General features: G+C 46.7%; 6 protein-coding genes and 2 non-coding genes across 8 annotated transcripts; 2 read left to right on the top strand and 6 right to left on the bottom strand.

Annotated features, from left to right (window-relative positions):
* The first annotated feature begins 848 nt into the window (after positions 1-848).
* On the top strand, positions 849-1,731 carry H1-5 (H1.5 linker histone, cluster member). The gene has a single exon (XM_070396125.1). The coding sequence runs from the start codon at positions 874-876 to the stop codon at positions 1,549-1,551; it is 678 nt and encodes a 225-aa protein (XP_070252226.1). The 5' UTR covers positions 849-873; the 3' UTR covers positions 1,552-1,731.
* Positions 1,732-1,837: 106 nt separating this feature from the next.
* LOC138995628 (histone H2A type 1) lies at positions 1,838-2,276 on the bottom strand. The gene has a single exon (XM_070396206.1). It carries the CDS (start codon positions 2,274-2,276, stop codon positions 1,884-1,886), a length of 393 nt encoding a protein of 130 aa, XP_070252307.1. The 3' UTR covers positions 1,838-1,883.
* Positions 2,277-9,980: 7,704 nt separating this feature from the next.
* LOC138995687 (histone H2B type 1-C/E/F/G/I) lies at positions 9,981-10,384 on the bottom strand. Its single transcript, XM_070396314.1, has one exon. The coding sequence runs from the start codon at positions 10,382-10,384 to the stop codon at positions 10,004-10,006; it is 381 nt and encodes a 126-aa protein (XP_070252415.1). The 3' UTR covers positions 9,981-10,003.
* A 317-nt stretch (positions 10,385-10,701) lies between these two features.
* On the top strand, positions 10,702-11,100 carry LOC138996111 (histone H2A type 1-H-like). Its single transcript, XM_070397074.1, has one exon. The coding sequence runs from the start codon at positions 10,702-10,704 to the stop codon at positions 11,098-11,100; it is 399 nt and encodes a 132-aa protein (XP_070253175.1).
* Positions 11,101-13,035: 1,935 nt separating this feature from the next.
* Positions 13,036-14,509, bottom strand: LOC138995555 (histone H3.1). The gene has a single exon (XM_070396078.1). The coding sequence runs from the start codon at positions 14,489-14,491 to the stop codon at positions 14,081-14,083; it is 411 nt and encodes a 136-aa protein (XP_070252179.1). The 5' UTR covers positions 14,492-14,509; the 3' UTR covers positions 13,036-14,080.
* Positions 14,510-15,688: 1,179 nt separating this feature from the next.
* On the bottom strand, positions 15,689-16,081 carry LOC138995623 (histone H2A type 1). The gene has a single exon (XM_070396196.1). It carries the CDS (start codon positions 16,079-16,081, stop codon positions 15,689-15,691), a length of 393 nt encoding a protein of 130 aa, XP_070252297.1.
* A 3,441-nt stretch (positions 16,082-19,522) lies between these two features.
* TRNAM-CAU (transfer RNA methionine (anticodon CAU)) lies at positions 19,523-19,594 on the bottom strand. Its single transcript has one exon. It is a non-coding gene; the product is annotated as a tRNA-Met (tRNA).
* A 352-nt stretch (positions 19,595-19,946) lies between these two features.
* Positions 19,947-20,017, bottom strand: TRNAG-GCC (transfer RNA glycine (anticodon GCC)). The gene has a single exon. It is a non-coding gene; the product is annotated as a tRNA-Gly (tRNA).
* Between the last annotated feature and the right edge of the window lie 6,637 nt (positions 20,018-26,654).

Raw genomic sequence — 26,654 nt, 5'->3', positions numbered from 1 at the left:
AAAGTCTCATGTGTGCTTTTGAAACTATTGAAGCCCTTGAATAAATTTTTTTTGGCAAGTTCCAGAGTTTTTTCTAAAACATTATCTGGACTAAACATTTTTTTTTATCATTATTTTAATAGATTTGGGTAGGGACTAAAGAAAGAACACATCTCAATAAAAAAATACCAAATTCAAATTTGAATTTGAATCTATGTCTTTTGATTCTGAAGCCAAAGTAATTTATCTTTTTCCTGCTGCAACTGAACTTTTCTAAGTTGCAAAATTCCTGCCTCTAAAGACGTAGGCTCATGGAAACTCCTAGGAAGCAGAATCGGGTTTCAGAGTCAGGGCTACCTGGTGACCAGGTGCCCTGAGACCTGTGTTCCTTGCTACAGTTAGAAACAAAGTTTCTACCCAGACCAAGGAACCTAGCGTCTTTCCTCTTGTAAAAATCAAAGGCCAAACTGAGGGACAAAGCTTTTAAAAAAGGCTCCCTTGTTACTTAGTAGAAATTTGTTGCCACATGCAACCAAGTAGCGCGATACTCTAAACCAGGTGGACTCCTATGCAAAATGCTAGCGATTTTAAAAAATATCTTCATCCTTGTACGTGAAGCATAAAAACACGAGGATCGAGCAGGGAGACTGCTTTCCGCCCTTGGAGCTTCAAAGCGTCACACTCTGTATCCCAGTTTTGAACATTGAACCAGAATTTTGGGATGAAGAAGCAGTTTGTAAATCCAACCGTTAAAGGCGGCCGCCCGAGGGCGGATTGGGCGCGCCACCAATCACAGCACAGCACCGGCTTATATAAGTCCGGGCCCGAGCGGCCGTCCCCAACCTCCCTCTTTGGTTTTGAGTCTTGTCTGCTCTCCCAGCGACGCTCAGCGCCATGTCGGAAACTGCTCCCGCGGAGGCCGCCGCCCCGGCGCCGGTGGAGAAGTCCCCCGCCAAGAAGAAGGCGGCCAAGAAGCCGGCGGGCGGGGCCGCCAAGCGCAAGGCGTCCGGGCCGCCCGTGTCCGAGCTCATCACCAAGGCGGTCGCCGCCTCCAAGGAGCGCAACGGGCTCTCGCTGGCCGCGCTCAAGAAGGCGCTGGCGGCCGCGGGCTACGACGTGGACAAGAACAACAGCCGCATCAAGCTGGGCCTCAGGAGCCTGGTGAGCAAGGGCACCCTGGTGCAGACCAAGGGCACCGGCGCCTCGGGCTCCTTCAAGCTCAACAAGAAGGCGGCCTCCGGGGAGGTCAAGCCCAAGGCCAAGAAGGCGGGCGCGGCCAAGCCCAGGAAGCCCGCGGGCTCCACCCCCAAGAAGCCCAGGAAAACGACAGCCGCCAAGAAGTCCGGGAAGAAGACCCCCAAGAAGCCGAAGAAACCTGCGGCCACCGGCGCCAAGAAGGTGGCCAAGAGCCCCAAGAAGCCCAAGCCCGCCGCCAAGCCCAAGAAAGCCGCCAAGAGCCCCGCCAAGCCCAAGCCTGTGAAGCCCAAGGCGCCCAAGGCCAAACCTGCCAAACCCAAGACCGCCAAACCCAAGTCCGCGAAGACTAAGAAGGCGGCTCCGAAAAAGAAGTAGGATGTTTGCCTCCTGAGAGGCCACCAAACCCAAAGGCTCTTTTCAGAGCCACCCAGAGGCCTCGAGAAACAGCTGGGCACTGCACTACTTAGGCCTGGAGCTACTACTGCACTGTCACTGGTTTACATCCACACGGTTATGAATGGGTTACAGTTTACTTCCAGCATTGTTTCCCCTGCCCATCCCTCCAACTGTTTCCATATATAAATAAATCTTAACCGAGCTCCCACCATTTGGCCGCTCTTGACATTTCACATACAGCACAAGCTCTTTAGTGAACGCGTGGGTGGCTCTGAAAAGAGCCTTTGGGTTTGGGTGTTGCGACTTGCTCCTCACTTGCCCTTGGCCTTGTGGTGGCTCTCGGTCTTCTTGGGCAGCAGCACGGCCTGGATGTTGGGCAGCACGCCGCCCTGCGCGATGGTCACCTTGCCCAGCAGCTTGTTGAGCTCCTCGTCGTTGCGGATGGCCAGCTGCAGGTGGCGCGGGATGATGCGCGTCTTCTTGTTGTCGCGGGCCGCGTTGCCCGCCAGCTCCAGGATCTCGGCCGTCAGGTACTCCAGCACGGCCGCCAGGTACACCGGCGCGCCCGCCCCGACGCGCTCGGCGTAGTTGCCCTTGCGGAGCAGCCGGTGCACGCGGCCCACGGGGAACTGCAGCCCGGCCCGCGACGACCGCGTCTTGGCCTTGGCGCGCGCCTTGCCGCCCTGCTTCCCGCGGCCGGACATTCTGGCGACAAACTTCGCTGCAAGCGGCTGCGAAAGTGAAAGTGCGCGGGCGGCACTTTTTATAAACGTTTGTGGCGCGAAGAGGCAGCTGTGCCATTAGTTCCGGTTTCAGCTTCATCTAAACCAGTGAGCGTGCGAGTCTGGGATTCTGGCGCTCTGATTGGGCAGAGCTAAGTTTTGAGCTTGCTCTCAGGAGCCAACAGACACAGGGCTCCGGTTTATCACCTCATTTGCATGCGAGGTTCTATATACATAGGACGCAGCGTGCTCTGCTCTCCTCTAGCCCACCATGTCCCTGAGCTACCGGCGGTTCTCAACCTGTGGGTCGCGACCCCTTTGGCGGTCGAACAACCCTTTCACAGGGGTCGCCTAAATACATCCAGCATATCAGATATTTACATTACGGTTCATAACAGTAGCAACATTACACTTATGAAGTAGCCATGAAAATAATTTTATAGTTGGGTCACGACATGAGGAACTGTATTTAAACGGCCAGAAGGTTGAGAACCACTGTCGGCGCTGTCCCCAAAAAAGCGATTCAAGAGAAGGCAGTGACCAAGTGCAGAGGATTGATGGCAAGAGCAAGGGCAGCCTTACATAATCCTGGAATGAGCGAAGGACATAGAAGTGCTCATTGGGTCAATAATGTGGTTTTAGTGAATTTTTTCTTGTGTGTTCACAATGATTCTATTGGAGGATATTTCAAACTTACTCGTGAATGAGGTGCACGGGGAATGGGATTTAGCACCAGGAAACCCCCAAGCACCTACCAAATTTATCTTTGAGTCAAATAATTATAAACATTTCCTACTGTATTGACTCAAACACCGTGAGCGTGTGGTTCCGTAGTGAGCGCAGCGGTTGGAACATCTGCTTTACACGCAGAAGGCCCTGGGTTCCATTCCAGTGGGACCAGTGAAGGAGCCTTCTCTTCTCCCCCTACCCTCCTCCCCCCACCCAGGCAAACAGGGATCTCTTGTTTGCGATTCTGTCCCATTGAGTCTCGGGTCCACCGACACCTAAGCTCAGGTTGTCACCAACAATCGTCCTGTGACTTCTGCTTCCAGACACTAGGGATGTGGAGAACGGTTTCAGGGAAACCTGAGGGCTGGAGTCTATAACCATCCTTTTTTTTTTTCTTTTAATTTCTATTGTTGAAAGGATTACATAGGTCCCCCTTTTCTCCTATGAACCTCTTCCAGCCGTTCCCATCCCCGTCCCCCCAAGGGTTATGCATATATGCATGCAAGTTCCTTGGTTGAGGTCTTCCCACCCACCCTCCCTTGCCTTCCCTCTGAGGTTCAACAGTCTGTTCATGCTTCAATGTCTCCAGTTCTATTTTGTTCATCAGTTTATTAGGTTCATTCGATTCCACATATGAGTGGGATCATGTGATACTTATCTTTCTCTGACTTATTTTGCTCAGCATAATACCCTTCACGTCCATTCATGCTGTTGTGGATGGTAAGAGTTTTCTTTTTCACAGCTGTGTAGTATTCCATTGTGTACATGTGCCATATTTTTTTATCCATTCATCTGCTGATGGGCACTTAGGCTGTTTCCAAGTCTTAACTGTTGTAAATTGTGCCACTATGAACATAGGGCTGCTTATATTCTTTCTGATGAGGGTTTCAGGTTTCTTAGGATATAGTCCTAGAAGTGGGATCTCTGCTCATAAACACACCTGGAAAATGCCCAGTTCAATCTTGTCACCCTCCTGCTTCATGCAGAGCAGACTTGGTGATGCTCACTCAATGCCACACAATGTCATTGTGACCCTGTAACAAGTGCTTGGCACCGAGTCCTGCACTGCACCTGCCAGGCACCCTTTGCTCTGAGCAAACCAGGGAGTGTGGGCCTTCTTCACCTGCTTGCTCACCTGGTTGCTCACCTGCTCGCTCACCTGCCACTACAGGTTAGCTCTGCACCAGGTGCAGGACTCTGACCTTCTCACTAATGTTAGGTCTGGTCAAATAATTGAGTCAATACCCCTCCCCTGGGAACTGATCCTTAGGCCACTTCACTACAGATACCCCCTTTTGCTTAGACCACATTCCACTTGCTAAGACTATTATCTCTCCCTTCCAGACCTTCCAAGGATCCAGGCCTACGCAGAGAATTCTGTACCCAGAAAAAGCCCGCCAGAGTCCTTTAAAACCTCTGATACCTGTCTTTGGGTGCTGGCACCATTTGGGGGCTCGGCCCATCTGGTATCCAGATGACCTAATCCTATATAATAAAGAGGTAATATACAAATTGACCCTCACTCCATCACACCATCACAAGATGGCTGCACTCACAGTGGAGGCGGGGTTCCCGTAATGAGCCTTAACAAGCGATCAGCAGGGACCTGAGGCTGCATGGTGCTGGGCCAGGGCAGGGCACCTCAGGCTGCGCCCCCTGGCCAGTGGGGCTTGATGGGGGTCTTGAGTCTGTGCCCCCCAACTGGCAGGGCTTGATAGGGGACCTCAGGCTGCGCCCCCGGCCAGTGGGGCTTGATGGGAGACCTGAGTCTGTGCTCCCCAACTGGCAGGGCTTGATGGGGGACCTGAGGCTGTGCCCCCTGCCTGATGGGGGTTGATGGGGGGGCTGCTTGGGTCTGGATCTCACACAATTTCGAGGTGCACGCAGGTGGATGGGGACTTGACTCTCATATACATTTTACTAATTTTCTTTCATCTCTGACACTTCTATTATAAAGGGCAAATAGCAATATTAAAATATTTCCTCTAATGAATTCCCTTTTAATGTGTATGAAATTCGTGCACCAGACCACTAGTAAATTTATAATTCTTACCACTTTCAGCTTCCTGTGTTCCTCCTTCAGCGACCCTAACATATGTCTTTCCAGAAACTTTCCCAGTTTGTCACATTCCAGAACAACATTTACTACCTCCAAATGCTTACAGCAGTTAATATTAAATTAAGGTTATTGTAATAAACTATATTTAATATTAACTATGCAAAATCTATTTTATATATGTCATTACATATGTACATAACAGACATAGATATATAATTTATATCGAAATATAACAGTATTATTCTGTCATTTATGGTTTGTTATTTTATTAAGTACTAGAGGCCCGTTGCAGAGATTCGTGCAATAGGCCTTCCCTTCCCCTGGCTGCCAGCACCAGTTTTCCTCCAGCACTCAGGACCCAGGCCTTCACTCCGGCCAGAGCCTTTCATCTTCGCTCTGCCACGTCTTGCCTACATATGCAAATTAACCGCCATCTTTGTTGGGTTAATTTGCATACTCTCAAGATTGGCTGGTGAGCATAGCGGAAGGACGGTCAATTTACATGTTTGTCTATTACTAGGTAAGATAGTTCAAACTTTAGTAATTTGAGTTCCACTTTCACAATATTTTTTTTTCTGTATCTGGATATAATCTAAACTATTATTTACTTACGTTTTTTTCTTTCAATATACTCTTTATAAAACAGTATTTCAAAAGACAACTTTACATCACTACCCTACTTCTGACCATGAACAGAAAAGAAAATCACAATGGAAGAGTATTTTTTCTTTACTTCCATCACCACTTTGGATCAATATTTTTAAAAAATATCATTCAGTTCCGGGTACATGCTGTTTACTGTGGTGACACGGAGCTCGAGATAAGCTCTGGGTCATGAAGTGAAAGAGGGCAGGGTGGGTGGGACCAGCAAATGCCAGTGGGGTACCCAGCTGACACTTTACCAGTTAGTTCATCAGAAAGATGGAAGGAGCAGAGAAGAGAGAATGATATTTGATTCTCAATTTCAATATTTTAACCACCAAAGTTCACATACTATTTACCATAATTTCCTGGGCTCCCCATGGCACTTTGTACAGATCTAGGAAAATGTTAGTTTAATTAATGTATTAAACTGAACCACTATTATATGCCTAACTGAGGAAATATAAAAATATATAACTCAAGAAGTTCACATTGTGGTAAAACATTTATCGTGATACTTTTATTTCTCAAACTTTAAAAAAAACAACTTTTATTGACTTCATAGAAGAAGGGAGAAAGAAATGGAAACATCAATGATGAGAGAGAGTCATTGATCGGCTGCCTCCTGTACGCCCTGGGGATTGAGCCCCAAACCAAGCATGTGCCCTTGACCAGATTCAAACCTGGGACCCTTCAGTTCACAGGTCAACACTCTATCCACTGAGCCAAACCAGCCAGGGCTATTTCTCAAACTTTTAAATCATTACTTAATCTGTTGAAAGAAAAAAAATCTATGTGATACATTTTTCATGGTAACTTTTCTATGTGTACCTTATCCAGGGATCAAGAACATGCTTGGAATCAGTGTTGTTACCGTAAGGAAACATTCAAACCTGTAAAAAAATTTTGTGTTTCTTTGAGCCAAACTGTCGACAATTGCCAGGAAGCAGAATCTCACCGCATTGAGACAATGCTCTGGAAAATGGTGGTTCTCACCCATTTTTATACATTACAATCAAAGGAGGAAACATAAATGGGATCATAAAATTCACTGGTGATAGATTAGGAAGGTGCAGAAAGCAATGCTGGAAAACCTCTGGGATTCTTTTACACAATTAACATCATAACAATAACAATTAAGGAACTTGTGGTCACCCTGGTGCGCTGGGGCATTGGTTGTGCCCTGAGGGGTTCAGGAAAAAGGACGTAAGATGGAAAGGACAACAGACTGGCTTAGTTATGGTAAAGACAGACTCTTGTCAGGGAAGAATCTAGCCTAGGACCACCTGCCACAACCTGCTTTTAGTTAGAACGTTTTCACTTCAGACCACCCTTGGTGGTGACTTTAGGTCTCTGGAGTTTGCAAGGCCACCACACAGGCCTCCCCTGAGCGGGTCAGGCTAGCAGATGGCCCCTTTCGTCCGCAGTGTACGCCGTCTTATAAAGTCCTAAAAAAACTGGGGCCTTGTTATTGTCTCCATTTTGCTGAAGAATCACATGTTGGGGTCCAGCCCCAGCAGGTCCAGGGGTTCCCAAAGGTGTGGACGGAGTCTGCGAAGAAGGAATGACACTTCACAACCGACGTTCCCTTTCGCTTAGACCACATTCCACTTGCTAAGACCGTTATCCTTCCCCTCCAGACCTTCCTAGGATCTAGATCCTCCCAGACAGTTTTCCGCCCAGAGAAAGCCACCTAGAGTCCTTTAAAACCTCTGACTCTCCATCCCTGGGTGCTGGCACCATTTTGTTACTCAGCCCATCTGGTATCCATATGACCTAATCCATTTATCAGCCCTTACCACTTTGGCCTCGTGCGTTCGTCCTTTGGCGACTCTAACATATTCACTTTCTCCAGGCCCGGGACATAAGTGTTTAGGTATCTTAATGCCTCTAAATTCTGTTCCCATTTTCTCTCATGGATATTATCTTCGGATTCCCTCATTCTACAAGACAATATCAGAATTGGCTGTTTATTTTCTGCATCTGTGCACTAATGTCCGAATCAAAGGCACCTGTGCTTTGAAAAGTAGTGATTTAAAAACCCCAAATGTATGGGGAACTTACTATCCACAAATATCTTGCGATGTGGAAGGAGAGAAGATACTTTTTTTTAAAGTGTGATTTCTCTTATAACAGAATTGAGGGAAGGGTAGACACACATATACAGGGGGGCCTTGACTTAAGAGTTTAATTCATTCCGAGACTGAGCTTGTTAAGGAACTCGTTAACTCAAATTACTTTGTCAACTCAATGCAAAAAATCAGCTGAGAGACAGCTGGTATCTCAAAAAACTCTTAGGACACTCATAAGTCAAGGCCCCACTGTAGTTACAAAAGTACATAACAGTATAGACTAAATACACACGTGCGTACAAACACATGCATGGCCCTGCAGAGGGCTGTCATAGGTTCTATGAGAAGCTGAGTTAACAGCTGGAGAAGATAGGCTGCTGACTGAGCTAAAATCTTGCGTTTTCTGAATCTACATGTTCTTCCAGTGGCCTCTGTTGGTCTTTTTCTTCTACACTCTCGAAGAGAAAGTCATACAGTCGAGAGATGTACCAGTAGGCGTGGGGTTCTCACAGGATTTCCTTATGATTACACAGATGATTCTTGGAACTTGTTTTATACAACTTCTATTTCTACCTCAGAGCTTTTCCTCATTCATTCCCTTGCCCTGCGTGGATCAGAGGTAGGCACTGCCTGCTATTTAAAAACATTTACTTATGAAACTACCTCTTAAAATTCTTTAAAAAAATTTTTTTTAAATCACACACATGTGCTTCAAGAGAAATTTGGTCTTTTCCTAACCGGTTTGGCTCAGTGGATAGAGCGTCAGCCTGCGGACTCAAGGGTCCCAGGTTCGATTCTGGTCAAGGGCATGTACCGTGGTTGTGGGCACATTCCCAGTGGGGAGTGTGCAGGAGGCAGGTGATCGGTGTTTCTGACTCCCTTCCTCTCTGTGAAGAATCAATAAAATAAATTTTTTTAAAAAGAGAAATCTGGCTTTATTTTCAAGCTTTATAAAAAGGTACCACATATATATCAACCTTCTGAGATTTATGTTTCTAAAGTTCATTGGAGTGCTGTGTATTTCAATCCTTTTCTGTGCGATATGCTATCCTACTGTGTGAATGCACCCCTATAGACATATTGGCCATTAACATGTGGTTGCTTCTAGTATTTTGCTATTCAAAATAGCATTGCTCAGTTCTCACAGATCTCACTGCCGTGTGCAGAATACTCTCGTGTAAACACCTGGGAGTGAACTGAATCACCAGGGGGCCCGTAATTGCATACAGGGCATTGTCAGAACGCTTCAGCAAATACATTCAGTGTGGAAGTCATTCCATGATGATCCTGGGAAAAGACCAAACGTTTTAAATGCCTTTGCTGTCCCCAAGGGCTTACAATGGAGAGGTGGATGTCGACACCCTGGGTTGGGGGCAGGGAATGGCCCACTGCTCCCCTTGTTCTTTCTTATTTTTTCTGCTCTACTTTCCAATCTTTAAATTTTTCTTCCAATTAGTAGAGAAAGAGTACATGCAAGCGAAGCAGAGAAAAAAGATGGATTTGATTTGACAGGAAGAGTAATTTCACTCAGAGAAATGAGAAAGTGAGTAAAATGGCGATTCCTCTCACAAAGCCCCAAGGCCCACAATTCTGCAATGAACCCTGAATCGTATTAAAGCAATAATAGAATTGCACAGGGTGTCGTTCCTTCCAAACTTCCTGTACATCTGGATTGGCTGTTACTGCTGCCCACTTTGACCTGACGGATGCGTGAGGTATCTCACTTTTCCCTTTTGGCTTTCTAACTTAATACTTAAGAAACCAGCGCACAGGGGAAGAGCACTAGCGCCGTCCACCCGCCAAAGGGAAATAAGACAGCTGGAATCTTCAGTAGGTCCGAAATGCGACATCATCAAGGCACACACTGCATGAATGGGGCATTCCAACTTGACAGAAGCCTTTAGCGGTTAACATGGTTCAGTGCGATTGGATTGTTTCACGATGAGCAGTCTGCTTTTCTTTACTGCACTTGTCTTAAGAATCGGATACTTCTTGACATAAGCCAATCTCAAAATGTAGAGGTGGCCTCAGCATGCGCTGCACCGCAGTGAAAGTTTACAGCTGGACCGCGGAAAGAAAACCCGCCAACTGCTTTACCGCGAATAAGACTTACCCCGTATAAAGAGCGAGTCACAGCTCTTTTTCGAAGACTGAGTGGCTCTGAAAAGAGCCTTTGGGGTCAGGAGTCAGGCCGCTCGCTCGCGCGTCTACTTGGAGCTGGTGTACTTGGTGACGGCCTTGGTGCCCTCGGACACGGCGTGCTTGGCCAGCTCGCCGGGCAGCAGCAGGCGCACGGCCGTCTGGATCTCGCGGGACGTGATGGTCGAGCGCTTGTTGTAATGCGCCAGGCGCGACGCCTCGCCCGCGATGCGCTCGAAGATGTCGTTGACGAACGAGTTCATGATGCCCATGGCCTTGGACGAGATGCCGGTGTCGGGGTGCACCTGCTTGAGCACCTTGTACACGTACACCGAGTAGCTCTCCTTGCGGCTGCGCTTGCGCTTCTTGCCGTCCTTCTTCTGCGCCTTGGTCACCGCCTTCTTGGAGCCCTTCTTCGGGGCGGGCGCCGACTTGGCGGGCTCGGGCATGGTCAGCAGCTCGGAGGGCTTGGTGGGTGAGAGGAAAAATGAGAGCGGAGCACGCTGCGTCCTATGTATATAGAACCTCGCATGCAAATGAGGTGCTAAACCAGAGCCCTGTGTGTGTTGGCTCCTGAGAGCAAGCTCAAAACTTAGCTCTGCCCAATCAGAGCGCCAGAATCCCAGACTCGCACGCTCACTGGTTTAGATGAAGCTGAAACCGGAACCAATGACACAGCTGCTTCTTCGCGCCACAAACGTTTATAAAAAGTGCCGCCCGCGCACTTTCACTTTCGCAGCCGCTTGCAGCGAAGTTTGTCGCCAGAATGTCCGGCCGCGGGAAGCAGGGCGGCAAGGCGCGCGCCAAGGCCAAGACGCGGTCCTCGCGGGCCGGGCTGCAGTTCCCCGTGGGCCGCGTGCACCGGCTGCTCCGCAAGGGCAACTACGCCGAGCGCGTCGGGGCGGGCGCGCCCGTGTACCTGGCGGCCGTGCTGGAGTACCTGACGGCCGAGATCCTGGAGCTGGCGGGCAACGCGGCCCGCGACAACAAGAAGACGCGCATCATCCCGCGCCACCTGCAGCTGGCCATCCGCAACGACGAGGAGCTCAACAAGCTGCTGGGCAAGGTGACCATCGCGCAGGGCGGCGTGCTGCCCAACATCCAGGCCGTGCTGCTGCCCAAGAAGACCGAGAGCCACCACAGGCCAAATAAAGACCACGTTTGAAAACCAGTGATCAAAGGGTCTTTTCAGAGCCCCTCCTATAGTCACTACAAGGGCTGCACGACTTGGTTGCATTTCCAATCACTTTCACCTCTTAGCCTTTCAGTGTAATTTGTTACCCAACAGAAGGTGCCGTCCTTGCCTCAGCCTGGCCACATTTCAGAATTGGCTCTCAGCAGCTTTTGCAACCCAGACTAGTTGACTTAATAGTTGTGTTCTTGACGGGCTAGAATTTCAACGCCATGCTGACTATCCCAAGATGTTCACCCAGGTCCATACTGGAAATTAGCGTAAGTGACAGGTGTCAGCAAATCCGAGCATCTCTTGGGACATTCATAGGGGTGGTTTCCATAGACACCCATTGTGTGTCAGGAGCTCACACAGGAAGTTGGCAAATCTGGAACCTTTAATTGTCTTGAATTTGTAAAAACACCTGACTAATTCATAGGACTACTTGGCAGTATATGTATTACCACAGGCATGCTAGATGTGCACATATCATAGTGCTAGGGGGCAGAAATACAATGTTGGGGACCAGCTATAATTGTAAGAAATATTAACCCTGCTCTGTTAACTGTGATTGTTTTGTTCTGATGAAAGAAGGCACAGTCTAACGTGGCTGGGGGTTGCACGTGGAACCTGGGAGCTCGCCTGGAAATGCAGCCTGTCCTCCCCATCAGGGAGCTGCCTATTCTTATGGAAAGATTAACAACCTTGTTGCAGACACCAGAACTGCCAGCCCTTTGAAGACCCCCATCCTTTTTATACGTGCAGGCCTTTGCAAATCTCCAGCCTGCATTACCTGTAAACGGCCCATTTGCCATACCCTTTTGCTTACTTCCCATGTAATCTTTGTCCTACCCAATATAAGCAGCTGGCTATCGTGGGGCTCAGAGCAGATATTTGTGGGTGACCTGCTGCTCTCCTTGCTGTCGGCAGTACTGGAATAAATGCTCAGATATGATTCAGCCTTGTCTCTGCTGAACTGGCTGAAGTAGTGACAGGCAGCAAGGACCCACTGAGTGTCTGGTTACAGAAGCAATGACCACTGGATGCTAAGAAGTGGATTCCAAGAGCAGTGATGGTGGAGATCTACAGTTTGAAAAATATGAACCAACTTCTCTGAATAAAGCGGAGGCTGCTTTGAGAATAGAGAGGTCAAACATCGTGGCGTGTTTCTCATGTCTATACCAGCATGGCGAGGTCCTTTTGGTCTAGGCCTTGGAAAAGGTTAGAACGTTTAGGCCACTTCCCAGTTTGCCATTTCAAGAAATGCAGGCACAAAGACTATTTCTTCTGTTTGTCGTTTTTGTAAATTATAATGCATTTATACTTTCAACAAATAATGTACTTCACCCTTAGGTCCCACAGGTTAAGAATGTTAGTAAGACACTGCTTGTTCTAAAGAAACTCAATCTAAGGGGGAGTAACATAAAAGCAAATAAAGCACAATGTAGCAAGAAAAGTAGACACAGGATACTAGGGGAACATAGGGAGGAGTCAGATCTGTAAGAAGCAACTTCTGGGCCAAGGGCTAAAGGAATTCGAAATTGAAGGAAAGTACAGAAATTCCAGGCCAGAATTAGCATTGCCAGACCCAGGGCTTGTGATGTGTGCACACAACTGATTCGAAACTGGTTATCGGCACTAAATTAGAGGTTAAAAGTGGTAGGAAAGAGCCAGGAGGGATCTGTAGGCACTCCTTTTCTTTAAATACTTTTATTTACTAATGACTCCCAAATCCTTTTATTTTAATCTCTTCACATTTTTCACTCAGCCTCCACCATTAGTAAACCACCACGTTTCTCTACCTCTCAGGCAATGCTTGGCAAACCCAACTTTCTGATTTTGATCATTTGCTGGGTATTATGCAATATTTCACGGTTGTTTTTTTTTAAATATATTTTATTGATTTTTTACAGAGAGGAAGGGAGAGAGATAGTTAGAAACATCGATGAGAGAGAAACATCGATCAGCCGCCTCCTGCACACCCCCCACTGGGATGTGCCCACAACCCAGGTACATGCCCTTGACCGGAATCGAACCCGGGACCTTTCAGTCCGCAGGCCGACGCTCTATCCACTGAGCTAAACCGGCTTTGGCTATTTCACGGTTTTAATTTGCATTATTTGATTATAGGTGATGTTTAAAAGTTATTCGTATAATTGCTTAGCCACTCAGCTGTGTCCATTTTTAAAATAAGATTTTTTTCCTTCCAAGTGAATAATAAACCACTACACTCAAAGTTTCTAACACAGAACTGTCATTCCTACAAACCCTCTTTTAGGCCACTTAGGCAAGTGAAATCCAGAATAACCCTAATTCAACTTTGTTTTCCTGCAGCCATTGGAGGCTGAATCCCATCTTCTCTTTTCCTTCCCAGATTTGTTGAAAGGAACCTGCATGGCCTTATCCTGCAATAGTGGAGGGCCTTTGGAAGAGAAACTTCTAGAGCTAGAGAGGGAGCACAGATCGCCTGTCCAGACCGTGAAGAGGTATTTCCAGGTTCGACTACCAGACGTAACGAGCATATTTTTGACTATCAGAAGTGGGTAAGGGAGGTGCCAAAATCTATGCGCTGAACCCCTTGTACGGGATGGGCTGAATTCCTTCCCAGAGGACAGGTTCCTTCACTTTACCTCTTTCCTCGCGGATAACAAGGGTCCAAGCGGTGACTTTATCTTTGCGGATACATAGTTGCCTTTGATACTGCTAGTGTTTAATAAATCAACAGCTGGATAAGCAACTTAGTTTCCGTAAATAGCTACTATAAACACTGAACGTGAGGCCTTGCCAATCTTGTCACCCAATTGGCTGCGGAAAATGATGCCCATAGTTCTGGAGGGGACGCCATTTCCACAACTTGTGCGCTGGGCCTGCGTTTTTAACACGTAAACCAGGAGTGCAACAGCCACTGTCAGTGAGGACGGAAGTGGCTCTGAAAAGAGCCTTTGGGTTTCTGCGCAAGTGGGTAGGACGGAGCTCACGCCCGCTCCCCGCGGATGCGGCGCGCCAGCTGGATGTCCTTAGGCATGATGGTGACGCGCTTGGCGTGGATGGCGCACAGGTTGGTGTCCTCGAACAGCCCCACCAGGTAGGCCTCGCACGCCTCCTGCAGCGCCATGACGGCCGAGCTCTGGAAGCGCAGGTCGGTCTTGAAGTCCTGCGCGATCTCGCGCACCAGGCGCTGGAAGGGCAGCTTGCGGATCAGCAGCTCCGTGGACTTCTGGTAGCGGCGGATCTCGCGCAGCGCCACGGTGCCGGGCCGGTAGCGGTGCGGCTTCTTCACGCCGCCCGTGGCGGGCGCGCTCTTGCGGGCGGCCTTGGTGGCCAGCTGCTTGCGGGGCGCCTTCCCGCCCGTGGACTTGCGCGCCGTCTGCTTGGTGCGAGCCATTTCCAACACAAAGAAGCAGAGAACTGCTGTAGCAATGGCAGCGCGCGCTCGCAACCAGTGTATATATAAGGCAAGTGCCACTGTGATTGGAGGAGGCACCTGCCCATCAAGGCCCGCAGTGACGTGATTGGAAGCCGCGTCGGCTTTCTGATCCCCGGGGCCTCCGGGCGTTTGGACCAGAAATTAACTCCTTCCTCCCACCCACCCTTTCAGCAGAGGCTGTTTTCTACCCTTTCTCGTCGCTCGGTCTGTGCGCATTTTCTTTACAATGTTCTCTGTCTTTGCTCCGCAGAATTTCATGTAAATATCTTGTTCGCGGAATAAAAATTTTAAATTTTGACGCCGGAAACTGGCTTCCCTTTGATCTTTTTGAAAAAAGCGCGCGCTACGCGGGATTGGCCAAGTGACTTTTCAGTCTCATGCAGGTTTAGGAAAGAGGATTTCCCGTCAGTTCCTTCAATTCTCTATTTAAACTTACAGATTTTAATATGTTTGTAGGCTTTTTCTAAATGTCTGTTGAACTCAATTTCACATTTGATATTATAGCTCGATTGACATTTGCTTTTCCCTGCCACGTTCATAGGCAGCATTGCACTACGTTTAACCATTTGAAGTGAGACTTGTGTACAAGGGGGTTAAGAAAACACATCCTCAAACGAGTGAGTGGACAGAAAGATGACGGAGCCGGTCACGCTGGCCCCGCGCAGAGAAGCTCCGCGGAAGGGACGCGACCCCGGGGCGGGCAGCGTTGCTTTCCTACTCACAACCCACTAGGTCCCCCTAGGCTGGGAGGTGGGCGATGGCGAAGACGTGTCCCATTAAGACGCAAAACCACACCAACAAGAGACAGGAGTGGGTCCATCGCCCTGCGGGTCACTAACTATTTGCATTTAAGTAGTCACCTCCCACCAGCGGGTTCCGGTCGTGTTTTGTCCTGGTTTAAGCCCGAGGGCCTGCAGCTTCCATGCGTTAATTTCCGGGTGCAGAGTCTCTCTATCCCTTAGTAACCACACTGTTGCTAGCCTTGTGTTCACTGGAGTTGCTTTCCCGTCTACAGGGTGTTTACAGTGACGTCTCCCGGTGGGTGGAAGGGATCATTCTCAAGTAGCTGCTCCAACATGGCAACTGCAAGCTCTTTAGTGAACGCGTGGGTGGCTCTGAAAAGAGCCTTTGGGTTTGGATGCTGCGACTTGCTCCTCACTTGCCCTTGGCCTTGTGGTGGCTCTCGGTCTTCTTGGGCAGCAGCACGGCCTGGATGTTGGGCAGCACGCCGCCCTGCGCGATGGTCACCTTGCCCAGCAGCTTGTTGAGCTCCTCGTCGTTGCGGATGGCCAGCTGCAGGTGGCGCGGGATGATGCGCGTCTTCTTGTTGTCGCGGGCCGCGTTGCCCGCCAGCTCCAGGATCTCGGCCGTCAGGTACTCCAGCACGGCCGCCAGGTACACGGGCGCGCCCGCCCCGACGCGCTCGGCGTAGTTGCCCTTGCGGAGCAGCCGGTGCACGCGGCCCACGGGGAACTGCAGCCCGGCCCGCGAGGACCGCGTCTTGGCCTTGGCGCGCGCCTTGCCGCCCTGCTTGCCGCGTCCCGACATGATGAACAGGAAACCTCCGCTCAGACCTTGATCTGAGCCGAGTCGCCCGCAGCTGCCCTCTTTATAGTCGCGCCGGGGCGCGAACCGGAGTCTGTGCCATTGGCGGCAAGTTACAGCCCTTTCCCTTCAACCAATGGGATCCTGGTTCTGAAACACACTCGTTGTCAGTGGACAGCATCCCGGTGACGTTTCCGGGACTCGCCACCAGTCGGACACGCCTCTACTCACCGCCGCCTGGAAGGAGCCCGAACCGGAGGACACTCGCAGCCTCGCAGTCGCTCTTCCATTTGTTTCCCGGCTTCTTCGGCGGTTCCTCCCGGCCATGCCCGAGCCCGCCAAGGCGGCGCCCGCCCCTAAGAAGGGCTCCAAGAAGGCGGTGACCAAGGCGCTTTAGCCAGCACAGCCACGCTTTCTCGTTGGTGGCTCCGTGTTCCTTACAACAGCTGTTAACTAAGGAACGTTCAAACCGGTAAAGACTGTGAGTTCATTTGAGCCGAACTGTCCACCATTGCCGGGAAGTAGAATCTCAATGAATTAAGATAATGCACTGGAGAATGGTGGTTTTTCACCTGTTTTTATAAATTACCATCAAGTGGTTACAGGAAATCCATTGGTGATAGATCAGGAAGGTGGGAGAAAGCAAAGTGGGGAAATCTAGGTGATTGGATAAAAAGTAAAATGATAGACATGTGTTTCCTTCACACACAGATGAGTACAGGATAGTTAACAGGCAACAATGAACAGATAACAACAACAAGGAGGGAATGGTCTCTGCTCTGGTGCCATTGGTTGCACCCTGAGGGTCCGGAAAAAGGGAAGTTACAAGTTACCCTGAGATGTTACAGGTATGTTATCTTAGATGCAAAAAGACAACATGCTCAGTAAAGATCAAAGTTGGTCTTTGTCAAGGAAGATACTGGCCTAGGACATGCCTACCTCTATAAACTGTTTTTTAATTAAAAGGTTTCCATTTCTGAACATCCTTTGTGGTTACTTTAAGTCTCTGAGTTTGCAAGGCTGTCAGGCAGGCCTTCCTGGAGGTAGTCAGGTTAGCATGTGGCCCCTTTTCGTCCACATACCATAAGTATAAATTTTAGCAATAGCCAGAATGGCATGAAAATTGAGATAAGTATCAGACTGTTTATAGTATCGATGAAAACCAATCATTCATCACAAAACCACCAGGAGTATATACCCAGTGCTACCACATTCTCTGTCCCTTTGCCTTGTCCATCATTGGTACCCGAATTAAACGATTTTAAACGGCACTGCAACAGATAGGGAGCATATTTTGTGCAATATTGCTGGCTGTGTGTCTGCTGTGGCCCAATTGTCCTGTAAGTAAATGACCTGCAATAAATTCTGAGGAGTTGCCTGCTCTGACCTTGTGAGGATGCCTTCTCATTACAGTGCCCTTCATCAGACACCAGTGCTAATGAAATGCAATGGCCCTGGCTGAGGAGTATGGAACGGTTGGGGGGGGGGGGGGGGGGGGCGGTCACAGAGGGCAGGCACCTCCAGGTGCCCCAGGACCAGATCACAGGCAATAAACTTGGGTTGTAAAGAGCAGGTGCCTCTGGGACTAGATGGTCTCAGCCACAAGGCTGTCAATCTTTCCATAATGACAGGAGGATGGCCTGCATTCCCATGTGAGCGCCCATGTTCCAGGGCGTACACTCCCAGGGAAATGAAAGTGTGCCTTCTGTAATCAGAAAAGAACAATCACGGTTAAAGAGTATGATTACTGGTAATATTTCTTAGTTAGTGTCTAATATTCTATTTCCGCCCCTAATAGTTGCAAGACCTCCATCAGATGCCTGAAACCATGGATAGCACCAAACCTCATATGTGTCGTTTTTTTCCTATACACACATATAATGAAGTTTAGCTTATAGATTAGGCAAGTGAGAGATTAGCAACAATAATACTGAAACAGAACAATTATAACAAATTACTACAAAGAAAGGTATGTGAATGCTGTCACTCGTTTCAGGCTGTCCCTTCCCGTAGGCTCAGTGCTTTCGGGTACAAAACATTGGGGCCAATCAGAACAGTTTCCTGCTCATGCCTCCTGCACATGAAGCCACTTTCCTCGCCACTAAGCACTGACCACACACACCCTGTGGCTGTAACTTTTGCCGCTTGAGGTGCAACAGCAAAGTAGCACAACTTTCTTTTTCTTCACAATTTTACAGACAGAAGATTTATTCTTACTGTCGATCTTAGCAACTTCAGCATATAATTTTTGCCCTCTTTCCTTATTAAGTCAAGAACTTTCACCTTTTCACTCAAAGGAAGCACTTTACAGCATCTGTTTGACATATCTGAATTGCCAGCATCACTACTCTTTTGATTTGGAGCCATTATTAAGTAAAAGAAGAGTTCTTAAACACATGCACTGTGATACTGGTAGCCTAGATGGTTACAAGTTAACAGTTGAAGAATACTTTAATTTTATGTGTGAAAAATACTTTAATTTTATGTGTGCTTTGGTCTTTAACTATAAAGGAGATTTATAGTTAATATGTTCTAATGTTAAACAGTGGATCAATTTTGTGTTGTCATTTTTGTACTCTTCTCTGTGGTTTTTTTTTTTTTTTTTTTTGTAATTAAAGGAAAAAGGTGAAGACTAATGCCGTATCCTGGTGTTGGGTGTGTTAGAAATTGCAGCTTCTAACATACAGTATTTACCAAATCACCAGCGACTAAGATGTGCCAGCCCGTGTTCGAGATGTTATAGTAACCACAGTGTGAAAACAGACAAAAATCTCTGTTCTTGTAAATTTACATCCCTTCAGGGGGAGAAAATACTAAATATTCATTTAGTATTCAAATAAAATATACAATCTACTACACCGTGGTAAGTGCTAAGGAGCAAAGATTTGAGATTGTTGGGAGATTTATAATGTTAAATATTCCCAACTCCCTTTAACTGAATCTCTGAAATGGAAAATATCTATATCTATCTAACTAAGATATATATATATCCCTTTCAAAGTCTAAACTTACATTCTTGTTTACAGTATGGTGGTAGGCAGAGATGGGCATCCCTCAGCTGATGGGTTAATGTTCTCTTCTCTCAGAGAGGTTACATATGACATTTCCTCAATTAGAACCTTTTCATTGTGTTATTTATTTTGCATGTGAAAGAAAATTCAAGTTAATAATCCAGTAAGTCCAGTCTACAAATACATGGATTTGAAAGCAAAACATCAAAATAAAAATATAAAATTTTAAGAAAGACGCTTTATGTCATGTAGGAAAACGTGTGGTGTATTTTATTTATTTTTTGTCTCAGAAGTTCCCTGCAGTTATCCAAGATTTCCTCAGCTAGAGAGGCCTCCGCAGGCGTGGGGGGCGGGGGAGGAGGAGAAGACATACCCGGCGAGGTTGAATAAGATTACCCTCTAAATGCCTCCGACAGAGTTTTGGAAAAGTGACTAGCAGAGGATGGTTTCGATCCATCGACCTCTGGGTTATGGGCCCAGCACGCTTCCGCTGCGCCACTCTGCTCCCTGCAGGGCAGCTACTGAATTAAAATCATTCCTTGATTCTACTTCCCTTTAAAAGTTTGTATATTAAAAATGATTTTTCTTCAAAGACTATTTATTGATTTTATTCAGTCTTAGAACAGAACAATGAGTCCAGAATACATTGGGTCCAAATATTCTGAAGGCAAAAACTCCGATGTTTCTGTTAGAAAGAGCTGGTTTCCGGCCCGCCCCTCGCCTGGCGTGAACAACTCCAGTCCTTTAGTCAGGATGTGCACGGAGGCCAAAATTCGAGTGTGGAAGGTCCCTGACCCTTGAACTGGGTATTTCAACATGATTGGAAGGATTTAAGAAAAAGGAAGAAAAGGTACGAGTGCATTGGCCGGGAATCGAACCCGGGCCTCCCGCGTGGCAGGCGAGAATTCTACCACTGAACCACCAATGCCCACGTGCTGAAGCTGATGCCTGGCGCCAAGAAGGTATTTTTTTCCTGCTATTTTGCCGAACTATTAATTCATTTTCTTTAAAAAAACATGTTTAGATGGCGTCTCGCTGTTATTGAGTAGGACCTGGCTTCGATTCCTTTCTCCTAGCAAAGAAGAGGTAGTGACTTTGGCGTGATGTTTCTTTACCAGCACACCTGCCAGACCGCGAAGAAACATCTGCACACACTCCCGAGAAGCCTGCACACACGCTTTTGCATTTGAGTTCAGGTTGGGGGTCAAGGAGGGCTCACAGCTCCGGTAGTTCTGGGATTTGTGTTGTAACAGCAGGAACAGCTCAAAATGGCCCCATTCTGGTCACACGACACCGAGACAACAGAACAAAACTGCATGTCATGAGGCGCTAAGAGGGGAGAACGTCTCGGCCTGCCCCCCATGGAACCAAGACCCAGGACATGACCGGACCTTGAACCTGGAGCCCTTTCAGAGGGGGGTCCGCTGTCCAGGAAGACCCGGTGCTGACGCCCCTTATTCCAACGTCCTCCAGTTAAACCTGCGGGCCTGGCTTCCACTTACCTGTCTCTCCTGATCGTTCATACCCGCCCTGGACCCCGGACCCTGGATGGGGTGGGCTGTTGAGCAGGAACTTCCCCGCACTCCTGGCTTAGTCTCTGAACGTAAAGCGACTCTAATTCTCCACCGCAGTTCTCAGTGTGCAGTGTTCGGCTCTGCCAATGCCGGTGGATGAACTCTTTGTTCGGTAACATAATCTCCGCCTCCCCCCGAGCCCCAACACACACACTGTATTTGATTTTTTTTAATCTTTATTGTTGAAAGTATTACATAGGTCCTCCTTTCCCCCCATTAGCCTCTTCCAGGCCGTTCCCATCCTCCCCCCAGTCCCTCGCCACCCATTGTCGGTGTCCCCAGGATATGCATATATGCACAAAAGTTCATTAGTGGATCTCTTCCCATCCACCCTCCCCTGCCTTCCCTCTGAGGTCTAACAGTCTGTTCCATGCTTCTATGGCTCTGGGTCTATTTTTGATCATCAGCTTATTTGGTTCATTAGATTCCACATATGAGTGGGATCATGTGATACTTATCTTTCTCTGACTGGCTTATTTCGCTCAGCATAATGCTCTCCAGATCCCTCCATGCTGTTGCAAATGGTAAGAGTTCTTTCTTTTTTATTGCTGGTAACATAAGTCTTCATGTGGGCCTCACCACAATCTTGAAACACAAGTATTACTCCCATTTGTTTTTCAGATTTAAAAAAAAGTCACTAATGTTAAGTAACTTGACTTGGATCATTGAGTTCTAAGTAGTGAGCCCTGGTGCTTCTCTTTGGAATTACTAACTTCATTTCTCTTTTAGACTCTGGTTTCCCATTCAAACTATTCCTTTTTTCAGGGTTAACTTCTGAGTTTTGTGTGTGTGTGTGTGTGTGTGTGGTCCTCCCCAATGTTAAGTTCTGCATGCCTTTCCCCCAAAGGCTTGGCTATAGCTACCTTGGACACTGTTGCTTGATAATTATGCAAAGCTATAATGAGAACTATTTGAAAACCCTACTTGAAAAATTTAAACAGTAGTCAAATAATACATACAGGTTTTCCACTTCAAATTCACCCTTTTGCAAAGCAAATTCACTTTGGGGTGAAACTAGAGTGAGGTAACACAACAGAGCCATTTTTGGGTGTGTGACTGTATTTGTAGTTAACGCATGTGTTCAGGCCAGTCGTATGAACTAGCATTTGCCAGGTGATCAATTTATACATATACATATAGTGATTTGATCTTCCATTGTAAACAGTTTTCTTTCAATTGGTGAGCCCCTGCAACTTCAAATCACAAAGTACTTACAAAAATCACACTTTCCTATAAATGGTATGATACTAAGGTGAGTTAAATGTTAATGTGCACATGTACATAACTGAATCCAGTCTAGAGAGTATGCATCTGGGAAAGACAGAACTGCTTCAATTTTATGTGGTTTGTTTTACACTGTTGCAGATAAGCTGCCAGGCAGTGCCAGAGAATGAATCAGCTGGGCACTCAGAGAAAATTCAGAAAAGTTGCCTTTATTGCAGATTCCACTAGTGCCATGACTCAGGGGAGTCAGTCTGCAAACCCTGAGTGACGAATATGGAGGAAGCTTTCCCTTTAGGCCCTTTGGTTTCTTTGTCCCCCAATATGGCAAGCTTCTGGACCTTTCATGGGCTTTTTGAAAAGCCCCGTGTTTGGGATGGGGGGCGTGAGATTACACCCAAAGGCCTGGCCTGGCGCCAGTGCTGATAACCCCTCTGGGGTTGTGTATGGTTCCTGGTCTATGGCCTCTGTAAAATGGGATATTCTGGGAAACAGGTTCTGCCAGACAGGACAGGCATCAAAGGAGTTCATTATCGGCCAGCAGGAGTGTGCATTGGAAGGCAGCTTCCTGGCACAGGCACAGATTGCTAGCTGCCCCCCCCCCACCCCAAAAAAAGCCTTATTTTCCCTTCATTACACCGTACATAGGGAAAAACATACATCACATCAACATGCTTTCTTTTTTCTCTGAACCTAACTTTGTGATGCTGTTAATTGGCTTTTTACATATTTTGATTCCATTAAGGTATTTTTACATAAATCCTGAATATTTTTTTTAGACCCTGAAAATGGATACATCAAACACCGAATCAAGCTCTGGAAGCTCATTGCCAACACGTGTGTGCTGAGGAATGCGTTGGAAATTGAGGGATCCAGATCAAGAAGCCCTGTTGTCCGATGTAATAATCCACCGACATACGATTGTACCATCCGCGACTTAAAAAAAAAAAGGCAGGTCACTGGCACAGATTCACATGTTGATGTTTTTCCCTGTGTACGGTACAAGGTAGGGGAAAATAAGACTTTTTTTTGTGGGGTGGGGGCGGCTAGCAATCTGAATCTATGCCAGTGACCTGCCTTCTATTTTAATAAAATGTTATGGAGATGGTAGAATGGTAAATGAATCAGCTGCAATCGCCAGTATTAAAAACAATATGGCAAAGTCAATTATTTACCAGTATAAGAAGAATGGTTGTTGATAGAAAAAAAAACGTGGAGGTAAGAGCATTAGCGAGTTAAACACCTTGATATTAAACGAAATCGAGCAGATAATTGAAGAAAATCCATGCATAACCTTAAAAGGAATAATGACAGGATTCTCGAATATGAACACGTGGAACCATTATAAGGGAAATAAGTAAATAAGTATTTCTGACGTTAAAAAGTATTTTATGTTTATTGCTATATACATGCAATAAAATATTTAATTTTAACAACAACTTTGCATAAGATTTATTTTTGTTACAAAGCTTTTGAAATTATTTTGGTGGAAAAATTTGCTTTGCAAAGGATGAATTGAATTTCATTTGCAAAAGGTGAATTTGCTTTGCAAAGGGTGAATTTGACGTGAAAACCTGTAGAGAACGTGCTTTTCGAGATGCACTTCTTTCTGCCTTGTTCCCCAGGACTGTAGCAGACAGTGAAGTGATCTGAAGGAGCACCGGCATCCTACTGTGTTTTTTTTTGTTTTGTTTTTTGTCTTTCTTACACACCAAAACCTGCTCATTTATTCTAGTGACAGCTAAAGTCATCTGTCAGTCAGATACACAGTAACTTTCTTGAGATAATCGTAATAATTTTACACCAAATTTGGCAAATTGAAACAAGACTATTTTAACATTTTGGACTCTTTTGCTTTTGTACTAATTTTAAAAGTCAATCTCTTCATTTTCTTACCCTCCTCTTGACACATCTGTCTTAAATAGAAAATATTCAAGTTAAACTTTATTATTATGGAACTTAAAATTGCAGAGGAAACTCATCTGAGTAAGTAAAATGGTGAAGAACTGTGATCAGCCCTTCTCTGCCCTGTTGGCCCCAAGCAGGGGGCAGAGGACACGGGTCATAGAGGAGACCACACAAGCAGGTCCTCCCACATCTTCCATCGATTCCGGGCTCTTCTGAAGGAAAAGAGTGAGGTGGCCACTTTCTGAGCCTTAATGCTCAGTACTGACTCCTGGTCTTGATGAGACCCAGTGAGAAGGGCTTCTCTCTCTCCCTCTCTCTCTGGGGTGTGTGCATGTGTGTGTGTGTTGGGAAGAGTAATCTTTCCTCTGAGACCTCACAGTCTCCCAAACCTTGTTAGAGATAATTAGTTCGGGGAATTTTTTAAAAAGAACGTTTTACTCCACAGGGAGAGGCAGAAAAGGAAGTGTCCAAGCCTATATCAACTCGGAAAACCATATGAAGTTCTTTCTTTTCCAACTTGGACCCTTGGAACCCGGCTGTGTTCCCTGTGCTGAGGGTTCCTCAGAGCCCATCTCCCTTCCCCAAGTAGGAGGGAGAGGTGGGTGTTCAGGGCCCCCAGGTGGTGTGACTGCTGTTTGCTCATCAGCATTCTCTCTCCATCCAGGTCCAGCTGCTCTTTATCTCCTTTCCATCCTCACAGGTTTCCCGATGTCATCTTTGCTTTCTCCTTGTTTCCACTCTGGTCATCCCACCTGGACCCCCGAGTGAAGTCCCAGGAAAGGAAAGAATGGTAGACATGGCATGTCTCCGGGTGCTGTCAAATTTGGTAAGTTAATGATCCTTTTGGAAGAAATGGGACTCAGGCCTCCACCCTGTCACCCGGTTTTGGCTTTTGTTGTTTTAACCATAGACTAGAGCTGAATTGTGGGCCATTAGACATATCATGCACTTTAACGTAGGTTTGATCAAGTAGTAAAGATGGTGATTAAATATCACTCATTCTATGAGAAAGCTGGAGAGAGATTTTGAACTTACTTAATAGAGTTCTTATCAAAAACATGAATTAAAAGATACGTGGAATCTACTGGAAAAACCTTAAGAGTAAAATACTAATTCTGAACTGTGTCACCAGAGAGGATGTTGAATAATGGGCTCTCAGCAACTGGGCTGTTCATTGTTAACAATGGACTTTGAACTCCAACGAGGAGGGTTCTGGGCTACTCTGGCCTCAGTGGCTTATTCTGGGAGGATGCCTAATGACCCTGCTGACCCCTGGAGCTGCTTTGAGCATGAAATGAGGTAAACCCCGTCAACTGGTTAACATTCCTGCCTACTTCACGAGGTCCATAAGCATCAGTTACGTTAATATTGAAATGATTTGTACTTTATACTGTAATTTTTTCTTTCCTCTTTTTAAATATTTTAAACATATGCAAACTTACAAGACTAGTAGGAAAGGTATACATATACTCCACTCTTCAGAATTAATAGTTATTCATTATGGTCATATTTCCAGCTATTTTTAAAGAAATAAAATGTTGTAGATTTAAAGAAAGTCTGTGTCTCTGACTCAGTTTCCTACCCCAGAAACATTCACTGTCATTAGCGTGGTGTCTACCCTCCCAGGTTGTCTGTATATACATATTTGTTTTTTCTTAAACATATACTAGTATATATAATTTCCACTTTGCAGTGCTGGCATGCTGGCTTCCTTGCGAGTGTTGGCCAACAGTTATGTAATCACTGGGTGGTCCATCCCCGAGTGTCACCTGCGTCCGTTGCACTGGGGGCGCTGCTGCAGCCTCTGGAGTGAGGACCTGGACAACCCTGTAATTTCCAATAAGCGTCCGCTCTGAGGTGCAAAGCCTTGTTAGAACTCTTGTTGGGAACACATGCCACAACCTGATTTAATTACTGAAGCATTCCTAGAGCAGTGGAACCCTATTTTGTGCCCTACTCACCTGAGAGATGGAATACATTCCCTTTTACTAAGCGTCGCAACTCTATTACTTCTTAGTAACTGCTTAGGAAAATATGCAAAACTATCAGAATGAAATTTTGCCCCTGGATAACTTACATTACACAACAAATTCCCCCAAGACATAAAAACACTGCCCAGTAATTAAAAGTGTGAAGTGTCATAAAGAGCCTGGCCAGCGTGGCTCAATGGTTGAGCATCAACCTATGAACTAGGAGATCACAGCTGGATTCCCAGTCAGGCCACATACCCGGGTTGTGGGCTCCATCCCCAGTGTGGGCTGTGTAATCCCCAGTAGGGGGCATGCAGGAGGCAGCTGATCAATGATTCTCTCTCATCATTGATGTTTCTCTCTCTTCCTCTATAAAATCAATTATATATATGTATTAAAAAGGAAGTGTCAAAGGCTAAAAAAATCTTTCATTTCTATGGGTTCATAAGAGACACATGCATAAAATAATCCATGTAGTTTTCCTGGAAGCGGAGTTCTTTGTGAGGATAAATGTAAACAAGAGGGGAGAAAGACTTTTCACACAACACTGACTGTTAGTTCCGTTGGGATTGAGTTCTGGCAATAGCTTTACTTCTTTCTTTTTTGTCTTTATAGGAAAGCATTCTCCACTTCAGAAAAGTCACCCAACCCCAGGGTTAAAATACACCAAGAGGATTTAAAACACCATTTCATCAGAGGTTTAGCATAGGGCTGGGCAGGGGCATGGTGGGGTCATGATGGGGGCATGGTGGGGGCATGGTGGGGTCATGGTGGGGTCATGGTAGGGGCATGGTAGGGTCATGATGGGGTCACCTTCTTTCTAAGATTCCCTGGCTCACTTCTACCCTGGAGCTGGATATGACTCTGGTGTCTCCAGTGATGAGACGTTGTT

This window comes from Myotis yumanensis, unplaced genomic scaffold (assembly GCF_028538775.1).
Source record: "Myotis yumanensis isolate MYYU_CA2020_CCGP unplaced genomic scaffold, mMyoYum1.0.hap1 SCAF_17, whole genome shotgun sequence".
NCBI classification, from domain to species: Eukaryota; Metazoa; Chordata; class Mammalia; order Chiroptera; family Vespertilionidae; genus Myotis; species Myotis yumanensis.
This window is presented reverse-complemented; position numbering and strand designations above follow the sequence as displayed.